General features: G+C 40.3%; 1 protein-coding gene across 4 annotated transcripts in view; it reads right to left on the bottom strand.

Annotated features, from left to right (window-relative positions):
- The window catches only part of CPED1 (cadherin like and PC-esterase domain containing 1), a 136670-nt gene extending 132674 nt beyond the window's left edge, over window positions 1–3996 (bottom strand). For 2 of the 4 annotated variants that reach the window (XM_009086781.4, XM_050985357.1), the window contains exons 1-2: window positions 3840–3996; window positions 2890–3364 (exon numbers count right to left, since the gene is read on the bottom strand). In XM_009086781.4, the coding sequence (XP_009085029.1) occupies window positions 2890–3141 (252 nt within the window). In that variant the 5' untranslated portion in view covers window positions 3142–3364; window positions 3840–3996. Of the gene's footprint in view, window positions 1–2889; window positions 3365–3839 lie in introns of those variants that run through there. The other 2 variants (XM_018910186.3, XM_050985354.1) reach the window with 2 other exon arrangements.
- Window positions 3997–14567: the final 10571 nt, after the last annotated feature.

A 14567-nucleotide genomic window follows, 5' to 3' on the forward strand; every position in this document is an offset into this window, starting at 1 on the left:
TGCCTTTAATGCTGGAGAATCAGAAATAAGCCTTCTATTTTTCATGCTTCGGATATTAACATTTAATTTTTTGCTAGAAAATCTTGGTCTCTGTTCCTGTGAATTTAAAGCTTCAGGACAAGATCTCCAGCAGCTTTTAAAACTGGATGACACATTTTAAGATGTAATTGACGATGTCCATCCCCATGCTTCTTCCACACTTGTCTGTAACTCTCCAACATGAGGTGAAAGTTGGTATCAGAAATCATCAGATATCAGAAACTGGCAAAGCTGGACTTTTCCTAAGATCTCTTCCTTTGCTTCCAACACATGGCTCATAAAAGATGCCAGGGTTTTTTGTTTGGTTTGGTTTTGTGGGGTTTTTTTAAGTTCTATGCGTACTCTGAATGAAGAAATTATTAGATTTTGGAAGGGGATTTTCCTCTGTAAAAAGAATCAGAACTAAATTCTCACAACAGGCTCACAGTACTGGATGTTTTTTCGGAAAGAAGCAAGAACAAAACCTGCCCCTATGCAGAAGAGAATCTGCAGTGTGACATGCTATCACTCAAAACCCCTAAAGGCTATGTGCTACCTAAAAAATACTATCTGCAGCAGGGTCTTATTTTCCTTAAAATTTATTCATGAACTTTGATTTCATAAGACATGCTGCAGTGTTTGCTTTAAGTCACTGTTTAACTGTATAATAGATTCTTTATAATGCATTTAAATTTTCTTGCTGGACTACTTATTGAATAAGAATGCATGCATGAATAGTTAATTACAGATGTGAATAACTATATTTTAAAGTATTTTTTCAGGTTCATACATGAAGATTTTAACCAGAGCTTTAATGAAAAGTTGTTTCCAAACTAGCTCCCGTCAGTGGGCACGTGACTGTAAAATAAAACAGTGTAAAGTTTCAACAGTGACTTCTTAGATCTTACTGAGTGCCCAATAAAATCAAGCCAGATAACAGTTCAGCTATTTGAATAAGCAGTGGATGAAAACACACAGTTCAAGAACACACTTTCAAAGCAAAGTGGTAGAGATTTTTGGCGAGGTTTGTCTTTTCTGTTCTCTGAGATTATTATTCAGCCCACACAACCAGCAGAGAAAGTTGGGAAACAGAGAGCAGCTTAGAGTAACATCCCAACATGTGCAAGACATTTTGCTCATCATGCTCTAGAGGAAAAATTCAAGACAAACAGGGAGCCAGCTATGGGTGGTCTTAACAACTTGAAAAGGAATGTGTTAAGGTAGCACAGCCCTGGAAAACATATCTTTAAGGGTTAATATACACACATCTGTACTACAGGTCCAGCATGTGCATGTCATAGTCACATTCAACCATGTATGCTGGAGAGGAGTAAGTACAGCATGTTGTAAACACAAAAGCTTTCTTCTCATTTCAATTGGCCAGCACACCAACTTGGATGTCAATCTGTATTTTTTCTCAGGCAATTTGCAAAAGAAGACACTACAGATATTTTCAGCCAAGCAGCATACTAGCAGAACTTTGCCATTATTTCAGCAGTTCTTGCAGACATTAAGTAGCCCAAGGAATGAAGTGTTCTTTGCCATTACAACAACAATGAGTAAAAAGGAAAGGACTTTTTCTATACACCTAACACAATGCAACCTGCATGTCAGCTGTGCTTATTTCCATTTAAGCTGTAATTGTTTATGTCATATTGCAGATTAGATCTGAATCTGGGTACCTAGTGTACTAAAAGGTCATTAAAATATAAATTTAAGACAACTGCAGCATGTGCTGTAAGGAAAACACCCAGTATTTTAAGAGTTAAGGTTAAAGAGCTCATGCCACAGTTATTTGCCATATCTGTTTTTGATTGTTGCAGAAGATGCACTTTACAGCTGCTCTCCTAAAATCAATATTGCTGACCTTTTAGACTATGAACTCTGTCTAATCAAAGAAGCAGCCTGGTACTTTTATCTTTAATTTATTATTTTTTTAAATATATTTGAACTGTTTTATGTAGTTGCTGTCCATAATTTGTGAGATCACAAATGTTTTACAATTCTGCTAAAGTTGTATAGAAAATATTAGCATAATGGTAATTTCACAGTGTGCTATCTGCCTCACCATTAACAGCTCCTCTACAGGACTGAAGGAAACCTGAAACATTTGTGCTAGTGCTGATCACAGATTCCAGAGTAAAAATAACTACCTCAGTCTGGAGACCATTTAACAAACTACATTTTCCAACAAAAATAACAGCGTCTCCATTTGTTAGGTTTTAACACCCATCCTAGGAACTCTATACAAAATAAACATGAAGTCAGGTGACCTGTGGACAAAGTAAAATTTGTGAGACAGAGATTCCAAAGTATACAGTGTGATTTGAAAATATTCCTTTATTTCTCAAATACAGTTCTGCATTTGAGATGCTGAATTTAACTTTTATTTCTCAAATACAGTTAAATTCAGCTTCTCAGCAGAATCCCAGTAAAGTAGAGAGCTGACGAGCAGATAACTTTAATACAAGGCAGCTGCAGTCCCTGTGCCAATTAACAGCCTCAGTCACTTCCATGAAACCCCACTGGCTCCTGATTTACGTGCCTGTACTGTAAAGCCTCTAAACCAATTCCCAAAGCCAAAATAAAGCATGGACTGTGCAGCAAACTGAAATCTTCCTGGAGTCACAGAGCAATGCCATATTTCAGTTGAAGATTTCAGGATTCCTGTGATAATAACAGCACACTGAGGAGCTGGTAATGGGAATGTGCCTGTGCATATGCTGCTGTCATTAGATCACCCATTTGTTTGTATACAGATCCCAGACTTCCAAGCTTAGGCTAATTTTAGCTGGACTCAGATGATCCTGCCAGACTTGCTATCCCTCGCTTTGCTAATTATTGCTCAGCACTCTGCTCCAGCTGACTTACCTTTTTCACTGTCTCTGAGTTGCTGCCAGGGAGGAAGCAGTGAATGGTGCTTGGGGAGACCTCCTTGTATCTTCCTCGCTGTGTTTTAGTCAGTTTGTTGGGTGCAATCCCATTAACAACTGCTGAAAGGATGTTGCTGGTCATGAGAGGAGTCAGGGTCTGGCAGAAGAGACAGAGGGCCACCACTAAGGCCAGAAGGAAGGGACGAGGGCGACAAAGCCTGCGGCATCTGGGGACTTGCCCACACACCATGGCCTCTTTGCCAACCTCACTTTGCCCTTTGCCACATTGCAGATGCCGTCCGAGTAGCCACCTCTTGCCAGGGTAAAAAACGTCAGAGGCACACTTCACCCAAAACTAGCATGAATTTTCCCATTTCTGCTGCTGAGTGTTTTCCTGGTGCCAGGCAAGAAGTCACAAGTTCCAGAAGAGCAGAGGTTTGGGAAACACCTTCCCATGGAGTTACTGGAACAACCTGTGAAAAAACAACAAGTGAGCAGCAGCAAATAGCAGCACAACATGGGGCATCCTGCAAGGAGCCGTGGAGAGCTCTTCCATTCCATGCTCTCAGGAAAACAAACCTGCCAGCAGACAGGTGAGGAGCAGAAATCTTCACCCCCTTTGCAAAAGGAACTACTTACTCAGCCAGACAATAGTATTCAAGAAAGCAAAAGGTTAAAGCTTAACGTGTCCTGTCCACAGCTGAAAAAAGTAAGAGAGTGTACCAACTTTGTGAACAATCGTTTGCTGTTTTGTCTCCCTTGCATTCTCAATTCCCACTTTGTTTTTACAGTTTCCTTCATTCCAGTCCTTTTAAATTTCCTTCTTCCTGTTAGAAGGCACAGCTTTCTCTCTAAAAGTGACAATTTATCTGAAAACTGACAGACTATGAAGATTTTAATTTGCATTTGTTTTGTCCAGATTGCAAGTTCAAAGTTAGTTTTACTTACTTGGTTCTTACCCTGTTTGAAGTTTTCCGTTCTCCTCTAATGGGCTGCTGATTAAAACCACTTGGAACAAGCCTGGCTCATGATCCCAGCTCGTCTCACACACTCAGGAGGCAGGCACACGCACATAACACACACCATCTGAAGCCAGTTGGACCACAGACTTCATATAAATAAGGGCTGGACTGCTCAGTGGGTGGAGCTAAACTGGCTCTGCTCGGAGCAGGCACAGGATTTGGAGACAGAGCCTGAGGTCTGGATGGGGAATGAGAGGTGCCCTTGCTCACTCTGCATGCCTCAAAGCCACCTTCACTGCAATTTTTAGAAAACTGCTGTTACAGTGATTAGCTTGATTGAAACAATATTAACACCTTTCAGAGAGAAGAACTTGCAGTATTTTAATCCAGATTAACAAAAAATGTTGTAAACTAAGCAGATTTACTTGGACATAAGCATCACTGACAAAGCAGTAGTCAGTAATTTTCCATAGTAGATATAATATCTCATAGCAGAATATAAATAAAACCTCTTGCTGATGTAAAAGAGGGAGAGAAAGGAGGGTGGACAAAAATACTCTGATGAAAGCACTTAGTATCTAAGCCAGAGAAGGTCTTAGTTACTACTTCCCCCTACTGACACAGGACAGGGACGAGACAGATGGGAACAGTTCACAAACTCTATTATATTTATAGACCAGAACTTCTAATATAATCAAGTTCTTTTAGCTAAAAATACCTGTTTATAAGTAATCTATTTTATTTTCCATGCTCAGTTAATGATTTTTGAAAAGACAGTTCTTCCTACACAGCCTCATATGTAAGAAATGAATGTTGTTACAATAACTTTGAGCCAATCTACACAGTTTGGCTGCTGCAGCAGCACTACCAAATTAGAGGCCTATAAACAGCAAGGAAGAGTAGACTATATTTTTTGAAGTACTGTTTTTTATTCAGCTTTAAAATTCCTTTTTTCCCCCCAAACAAAACCTATCAGTTTGCAGACAAAGAAAAATGCCATCAAAGTGATTGAATACCTCATGCAGGACCTCAGTGGTCACACACACTGCATTTTAGTTTTATGTCTGGGATTTTAGTTGCCTGAATTAGACTCCTGGGTTATCCTCAGCAAGAAGAGACTACTCCAATTGCATGTATTCTGCTGTGATAGATTGCTTATAAGCCACAGAAGAGCTCCCATGTTTGCTCTCTGGAGACATGCTGCTTGTGCTCCCTCCTTCCCAGCATACCAGTTCACATCCTCAGGCCCTGCTCCAGACAGCCTGTGCTGCAAAACCTCTAGCAAGCCAACAAATCTGGCTAGAGGACATCAGCAAACCATGGTATTCCCTGCAGCTGTCTGTGGGGTAGGTCTCTTCCATCCAATGCAGAAGAATACTCAGGGAGCTGGTAGACTCAAAGGAGGATTGCAGAGACACTACTGCCAGCTGACCTGGGAGCCACAGTGACACCATCAACAGAAGAGGAGACTTGCTTTATTGTTATAAGGTATTGTCCTGCAGATTTTGGCATGCCCTGATTTCTGGGCCCACAACCACCAGCTGTGTGGGTGGCATTTGCATGGTTGTCAGCTTCTCTCAGATTCCTAGTGAGGGTATGTTAGTCCAAGCTTTATGGGCTATCCCTAGAAGACTTGATTAAAACCATTTTATAAAGATTCAACTTAATGATTTCTTCATAATGTGGAGCTCATACCTCCTTGGAGAATGCCACACTAGAATAAAGTAAACTTCTCTTTCCCCACCCCCTGCTCCTGCAGTTACCTGCAGCACAGCAAGTAATTGTGCTCTCCCTCCAGCCCAGCATCATGTTCCCCTTGGAGGCATTTAAGTGGAGTCTTTATCCTCGCATTTTGCCCAATGTCTCAGAGTCAATTCACCCTTCCTCCAACCCCAAAACCATTCATGGGTCCCAAGACTTCAGGACATGCAGGCAACAGATGAAGGAGTTATCAGCAGAGAGCAGGTGGATCACTCTGCCTCCTGTATATTCCTGGGAATCAGCCTTTTATCCATCTGCTTTCCCCAGATGTTCTGAGGAGTGAGGTGGATTTTTCTCTATAATTTGTGCTTTCTTTTCATGACAATAGCATGTAATGCCCATTTCTTAGGATGTAAATACTTTCCTCAGTCACAGTTTGGGTGCAATGAACACAATTCCTGTTATCTTTCAAATCAGGATCCCACTACATTTCTGGGCTTACATGTCTACATTCTTACCTGGCCCCATTCTGACACTTCAGAAATTAAGTCAGGAGTATTGCATATGGGGACTTATTCCCCTGGCATTAACCAGTCATTTAGGAAAAGGATATAAGTGGATAAAGTGTCCGGCCTCCTGGGTCTCAAATTCACAAGAAAGATTCTTGTTATAATATTCAAATAACTGTAGGTGAGATCAGAACTATCCAGCTAACTATTTATATTCATAGGTATATGTGTGTATTTCAGAATTTCTAGCAGAAAGGTATAAATCTCCTCTTTCTGAAATACAAAACAAACTTAGTATTGACTTCCTGTTTGAGATTCCCTGACCTGTTCCTTCCAGTGGCTGCTCCTATTGCATGGATTATGGGCTCCCTAGTGTGTTTACCTCTTCCTATTTCTGCCTCTCACTCAGGACTTCTTGCCTGGCTGTTCCCTACAGCAGCCAACTACTGTCCTGCTCAGCATGAGGCAAGGTTGTGCCAAAAGCACCAAGCCATGACTGTCAAAAGTGATCTCCAGTGCTTGCAGACAGAATCCCAGTTCCATCTGCATCATCTGGGATAGTCTAAAAGTTTTTTAAAGTGACCCTGAAACAAAAGGTGAGAGGAAAGTCTCAAGACTTGCTAATAAATCCCAGGGACTGGGATTTGAGAGGACTTAACCAAGGTGCCATGCAGGCATGTAATGTTCACTATTCATCATCTCACTGGGGTTTTAGGCAACTCAGCTCACACACACACAGCTTCCATTTTACATGAGGCTCCGTGTTTGTTCAGTGGTGAAAGCTAGTGACCACTGAAAAGTTATTTCCATGATCTAAACAGTAACCTGGAAACATAATTGCCAGGAGCAAGGAAAAAATATTCGGCACAGAAAGTTGACAGGAGTTTAAGGTCAGCTGAATACATATGTCTTATGCATGCTTAACTTCACTCAGAGATCTAACATAAACCATAAATTAAGTCTAGGTATAAGTGCTTGTAAGATGAAGTCCTGATATAAGAAAACCATTTAGCATCGATAATTTCACCATAGAGAGGCTGCCAAAAAGAAAATATGTTTTAAAAAACCTTTTCACAATTGCTCTTTTTCTGGAGAAAGTTTCAAATTTCAAAGCATAAGATCCTAGCAACCATTTCTGTGATAAATGAGATCACAGGAAAAATAAGTGCAAACTGATAATTTCTAAATTAACTGATACTCAAGTGCTTGTAATCATCTGTCATCTTCACAGAGCAAACCTACATGCAATTTTCATTTATGCTCAACTCTTTAATTCCTTTCTTATTTTCTAGTACACTAAAAATTGTGCCAAGGGCTATAAATTCTCACTAACTTCAAAAATCAGTTAAAAGCTTTAGGAAGAATAGGCCTCCATAGCTATGTAAATATTCAAGCAAAGCATCTTGTTAAGCTGTGTTGGAGAAAACCAGCTTAGCTCCACCCTCCCTGATTTTTTACTTCTCCTTAAATTCATTCCAGACTGCAGTTAGATTTGTGGTGTCTTTAATCCTGTGTGTGGTCCCATTATGAGCAGTGAATGGGGAAGAACAGAACAAAATGAAGCAAACAGTAAAAATACACTACTGTTCTGCACATTAGAAGATTTTATACCACTGAAGTTAAAATCAATCCCAGCACAGTAAAAGCCCAGATTCTCTCTCCTTGTCCCATTCTGCCCTGTGAGTGTTAGTGATAGTGTGATTTGACTCGACTCCAGAGAACGAAGATACATGTCTTAATCCCACTTAAGCTCAGCTCTCTGATTTTGGTTCACAGTGAAAGCAGGCAAGCAGAGAATCATAGAATCACAGAATATGTTGTGTTGGAAGGGACCCATAAGGATCATTGAATCCAACTCCTGGCCCTGCACAGAACCATCCCCAAGAGTCACACCATGTGCCCAAGAGCATTATCCAAGTGCTTCTCAAATTCTGTCAGGCTGGTGCTGTGACCACTTCCCTGGGGAGCCTGTTCCAGAGCCCAAACATCCCCTAGGTGGAGAACCTTTATCTAATATCCAACCTAAACCTCCCTGAAACAACTTTAAGTCTCTCACTGATCACAACAGAGAAGAGATCAGTGTCTGCCCTTCCTCTTCCCTCAAAAGGAAGTTGTTGACTGTGATGAGATCTCACCTCCATCTCCTCCAGGCTGAACAGACCGAATTCCCTCAGCTGCTCCTCATATGGCTTTTCCTCAAGGCCTTCACCTTCCTGGTGGTCCCCCTTTGGGCACTCTCCCATAGCTTTGTATCTTTCTAATATTTTGGCACCCAAAACTGCCCCCAGCACTCAAGGTAAGGCTGCTCCAGCTCAGAGCAGAGCAGGGCAATCCCCTCCCTTGCCTGGCTGGTAATGCTGTGCCTGATGCACCCCAGGACAGGGTTGGCCCTCTTGGCTGCCAGGGCACTGCTGACTAAAATCCAACTTGTCAGCAACCAGGACACCCAGGTCCCTTTCAGGTGCTGCTTTCCGGTGTCTCATTCCCCAGTCTGTCCATACATCCAGGGTTGACCCATCCCAAGTGCAGAATGTGTCACTTTCCTTACCTCTGCTCCTGCTCTTTCCCTTCCTCTCTTCCTACCTGGTGGTGCTGCTCATTAGATCTTTCAGGAGAAAGTACACAGCTGGGCTGTTTTCTGCCATGTGAGGGAATTGAATCAACAGCTGGGGAGTTCCAGTGGGCCCTCATGCTGGTACAAGTTAAGCAGCAGGAGAACCTTATTGAAAGAGAGTGCAAAAAGAGGAAAGGAACAGGATCTTCTAGGCAGTGGCAAAGCTCAATACTCAGCTCATCAGTTTATCAAACCTACCAGCTTCCCTAAAATTTAGGTAGAATCTGGGCCAATCAAGTTATTTGTTCAGAGGAATCTCTGTATCTCAGGCATAGTCTTCACTACTGTGTTTTGGCAAAAGGGTTACAGTGAAACAGAGGTATCTTTATTTATATATGTTAATTATACAGCAAGTTGCTTGACATGTGGATACAGGAAAGCATTTGAAGACCAAAGTCTTATTAATATACTGGTTCCTGCTTAAACGGCAAATTTGAATGTCATGAGGAAGAAGTCAATCAGCAAATTCTCTGCTTCTCCCTGTCTACAGTTATTTGCTGACATAATCCCCTTGAAGCAGTTATTCAGAGATAAGAGATTTATGGATTTTGTAGCCAGTTTGATTGCTCAGACTCACTGGTTACTTCTGAGAAATGGATAAGAATCAGTGGTAATCAAAAAGTGCCCAGATTGGCTGCAAGAACCTGGAACAAAGTGAAATGCCTTATGACCTCTGACAGCATCTGTGTTCCTTTTTACTTTAAGTAATTATTTTATTTTGTGATGCTCCACATAATTTCTCAGGCATCTTGTTAGTCCCCCTCTTCACACTTCAGGTTGAAGTATTTGAACTTCCATTCTCAGGCCTTCCTACAAATTATTCCTAATCTCTGTATCTCTGTTGTCTCTCAAGATAATTCCCTTGTTTTAACACAGTGAATAATCTCTTTGTGCAGGTGATCTCAATCCTTCTTATTGTCTTTCAGTTACATTTTCTGAGTTTATCATATGAAGGCATTTGCACAAATACTCTTCTGCTTTCTCATGCACTTCTGTTGCAAGCAGAGCTCTTCACAGCTTTGTACCTGCAGAAGGGCTCTGTAGTGCAAGGTAGAGCTTGAAGTGCTTCAAGTGCACAGTAGTATTTTCCTTGCAGTCTTTCCTAGCTGCATATATTCAGATGAAAATATTAGCAAAATGACCAGTGGGAGTGGAAATAACACGAGACTACCAGTGTCATTGACTCTGCCCTAGCCACCTCCTGCTGGCTCAAATGATGTCTGCAGTGAGGTATCCCAGTTCCTCACCAGCTGTTGCAGGTTGGGGAACACCTGCCCCACACCAGGCCTGTGTCCTCCTCCTCAGCACCAGGTCAGAAAAGCCGCCATAAGAAGGAGGTGGGGAGAGGGAGAGCAAGAGTAAGTGTACCAGTTTGGAGGCTACTGCCAATAGGAAAGGTCAGTTCCTCAGCCAGACCTCCAGAGTAAGAGCAGGATGTGTCCTAAATAGTGGCCTATGCAGTGGGAATGTATGATGCTTGCAAGCCAGCCATGGAGTTGTTTGAACAAGAGCAACAAATATGAAGGAAAGAATCATTCAGTAAGGGCATTTTGCATAGGGAAGAGAGGCATTTGCAAATGTTTTTAAATGGACTGTTTAACATTCTGCATTTTTTTTGTTTGTTTTTAAAGTTACTTGTTCTAGTTTCTGTTTCAATAAACCCCAAATGTAGAATTGAGATGTCATAGTCCTCCAGGTCCTGTCACAAGATCTTTCCTCTTCTTCTGTGTAAACTAAGTAATTTCATTGCCAGGTTCCCTTTTCACTTTAGCCTGGACTTATTATGTAAGTATCCAAGATTAGTGGTGTGCTTTTTTTTTTTCTCCTGTTTTATACTGTAAGTGGACCCAATTCAGTCCAAATGTGAAAAAAGCCAAGGTCACCCAAGAATTCATGACACTCACCCCCAATAACTGTTTTTTTATACAGTTGCCTCTCAGAAGAGGTGTTGGTTTCAAATAAACTCACTTTAAGAATATGCAATGAAAAATACAATTGGACTTTTCATTCCATAAACACTCATCTTACAATTCACACCCTAAACCATGTTTGATTCTGTCTCCTTATCTTTGGCTGCTTTTCTTCCTTTTCACTGCATATATGATAAGGAACATCCTCTCTTTCTTTGGCAAAGTGGTTGCTTTGCAGAGACCACTTAGATTTTGCATGACTGTCTCAGTATCTGCTAGGTTCAGAGGTCCTCTGAGGCTCCTTTGCAGCAAGGAAACAAATGAAAGTCTCCTACAAACAAATTTTGTCACCTCTGTTGTGTCCATTACACAAGGGTGTAATGCTCTCAGGTACCTACAGCAGTTTGTGCTGTCCTGTAGATGATTTAGTCTGTGCTGGTGCAGATGGGGTGTCTGCCACCAGCAGGCTTGACAAACAAGCTCTGGAGTTTTGGACCAATGTTTCCAGGCGCTAATCATTTCAGACATTCTGGTCATTACATTTTGGCTCATCCCAGTACAGTAAACATCCATGCAAACATAAAAGTTAAACCACATCATGCCCTCCGCTGAGTTCAGAGGATATGTGGATGTTTTAGGCACAAAGGAAAAAGAACTTGATTTTTTTCCTTTTGAAAGATGGATATTTGTTTAGCAGAGCTCTTCTGTTAGGAGAGTTTTAAGACAACCACATTTCACAGAAATTATGACTAAATGCTCAACTGTGCCTCTCAAGCCACCCATAGGTTTAACTAACCCCATCAAGGCCAGACATGATTAAATATGCCAGAGTATGTAACAGTTCATAACAGTTTGTTGCATTCTCTCGGGGCTGCCACAATATACAATGAACCAGCTCAGAAATGTGTCACCAGGGGCACTCCACATCTCGTGAACGGATATGAGAAAGCAGTGCACAAGTGAAGATGCAAGCCATGCTGTTTGGTTGTTCTTATGGATAGGCAGGAAAAGGTAACAGTATATGCCTCCACTCCTCGATCTGATTATAACAGTACAGCTTCTCTCACAAGTCCAGCTGCCTCAGCATGATTGCTGCAGAGCAAGATAACAGCAACCACTGTGGCACAGAAGTTATTTAGAAATACCTTTAAGTGCATTACATCTTTTAAGCACTGACTTTTGACACCTACTCTGTCACCGACATGTTTTATGAAAAATCCTTTCCTTAGGATTTTTCCCCTCCTGAGAGCTGAGAGGCCTCAGGAACAAACTGTAAACAATTCTTACCTGCTGCTGTGGAATGCCAGGGGGAGGTCTGTGATTGGCCCCGTCAAACTGTTTCCAATTAAGAGCCAATGACAGTTCACCTGTCCAGCCGGTCTCGGTCTGGGAGAACACCTTTGTTTTCACATTCTTTTTCTATTCTTAGCTTAGCATGGTAGTGAAATCCTTCTCTCTATTCTTTTAGTATAGTTTTTATATATTATATATCATATTATAATAAATCAAGCCTTCTGATACATGGAGTCAACTTTGTCGTCTCTTCCCTCATCCTGGGACCCCTGTGAACGAGGTAACACTACTCAACACGGTATTTCTGAAAATAAAGCTGGAAATTAGATTTAACCATTTTTACATCTTACAAAGCCAGGTGGCCTGAATAAATGGAGTGAAGGAGGCCACACAGAACATCTGCATTGCAGCTGGCATGAGGTCTGATGAGTTCTTTGTGTCCTGCCCCATGCAGAGTCACTACACTGCCTCTCAGTTCTGGCCTCATGGGCTGCACAGCTTGTTCAAAACATGCCTGATGGGCTTGAAAGCTGAAAGTGGGGAGGGAAGTCATGTGGAACTGCTGCGGTACAGCTGGGAGAAGGATGAACATCCCACTGCCAGTGGGTGATCTTGACCACTTTGATTAAACAGGTCGTGTCTAAAACTAGCATTCCAGGCAAAGCTATGTTGAAAAACCAAAGTTTAAGGAAGATACTTCTCAGATCTAAAATGTTTTGCTGTCATTTTTCAATATTTCACACATATTCTGAATTGTCTAGAGGGGCTGAAAAGTAATAAAAGCATTTTTGTTCTTTGTCTCATTACTGGTTTGTTGGAGCCTGTTTCTTTTGTGGGTTGTTTTGTTATATTTTTTAATTATGGAGTTATGTTCTAGGACTAGAAGTAGATGTAGATGTACTTAGGATTTGATTTTGAAAAAAAGTTAAAACATAAGCAAAATATAACCAAATCTGAATTGCTCTGAAATACAGTAGGAAGTACCTGAATAGCCTCCTAATACACTATTTAATTTAATCACTATTTCTATATAATGATGTTTTGATGAAATTTTAAAACTAAAGCATATAAAGAGACTCTTTGATTTGGAAATTATTGTACAACCAGGTAGTGCCAACACCGAAAATTAATAAAATGTATATAAGGCTGATAATTAATTCCCTTTAAAAGAGTCTTTGGAGAGAGAATTACAGACAATTTTTGGGATTGATTTAAAATCACACTATCAATAAATAAATAGGAAAATCAGGTTACAATTTTATGATGCGATGGTGTAATTAGGAACAATGTGTTTTGATGTCTTTTTCCTTCATGAGTTTAAATATGACTGCTTAAGATTCAAAAAATAGGGAAGAGAAAACTTAGAATCTTGTGTATTATAAGGCTTGTCAGCCTCCAGAGAGAGACATTTTCAGTACATTCCTTTCACCCTCTTAACAGAAGTCTTTAAGTAAACAGCTGTGGGTGAGTGTTTGGAAAGCACTTTGAAAGTGAAAAGTACTTCAGCACTGGAAAATCTTGAACATTAATGCAGATCATAAAAGCACCTTAAAGTTGTATTTTCATCTCTTTTCTCTTTTTGAGAATCATCTTTCATTTTCCTGTTCTGGGCTAAAACTTCACTGAGATGTTTTCCCAGTGTGCATTTTAGATTGTATTTATGTCTTATAAGGCCAACCAACAATGTGATAGAAGAGATGGGCAGAACTGCTCTGATGTGACTCTCAAAGGTAATCATTACTTCTGAAATCATCCTGTGTGCAAAAGCACATAAACTGTAAGTCTTTCTCTAAGAAAATTTCTGCTCTGGATTAAAATGAGTAATACATAATTTAGATTTTTTAGGGCAATATTAAAGTAACTTCTGCTTACTCCTCAGTTCCTTAGCCATTCCAATAGTATTAGGCTACCAGCAAGATCCCTGGGATGTATGGGATACCTTCCTAAACTAAAATAAGGGATTGGTCAATACCATTGAACTGTTTTGTTTTCCAATCCTGACTAAGGAACACATGTTTTTATGGACAGATCATTCAACTATTGGCTAATCTTTCAATCTACAGAATCTGCTTTAAGCCTGAGATTATTCTAGCTATTAAAAATAACATGACACAGAGATTAAACACGCCTCTAAATAATTTAAATCAAGAGCATATCCAACTGAATTCATCACAGCAGAAACATTCTAGCTTGTCATCTTTTCATGCAAGCTACATAACTGAACATTTACTAGAACAATTTTTAAATATGATGAGCACTTATTTTTACACACCAACCCCTAATAACAATGTAGTTTTTATCCTATTAAAAAAAAAGATAACAGAGCTGTAAACAAAATTTCTTTTGTTATCACAGGGAAAACTATTCCTCTGTATCTAACAAAAAAGGATTCCCTAATTCCATAGCACTTCCCTGACTGACCCCTTTCCAGCACTTAACTACACTCATGCTTGGAAAGTTTATCTAAACATCTATCCCACATGTCCTTTTCTGAAAACAAAGCATAAACCTTGATTTGAAATTAAAAGACTAAAACTATGAAGATAGAAGAAACATAAATTATCTTCACATTAGTCTCTGTTTCTGTTTCACTAATCCTCATGATTGCAAATACAGTATAACTATTGTTCTTCAAGAAAAAAGGCTTATACCACCTTAAATAGAAAAACCAAGTTAACTGAAAAGTA

The sequence above is a fragment of the Serinus canaria genome, chromosome 1A, assembly GCF_022539315.1.
Source record: "Serinus canaria isolate serCan28SL12 chromosome 1A, serCan2020, whole genome shotgun sequence".
Classification (NCBI taxonomy): domain Eukaryota; kingdom Metazoa; phylum Chordata; class Aves; order Passeriformes; family Fringillidae; genus Serinus; species Serinus canaria.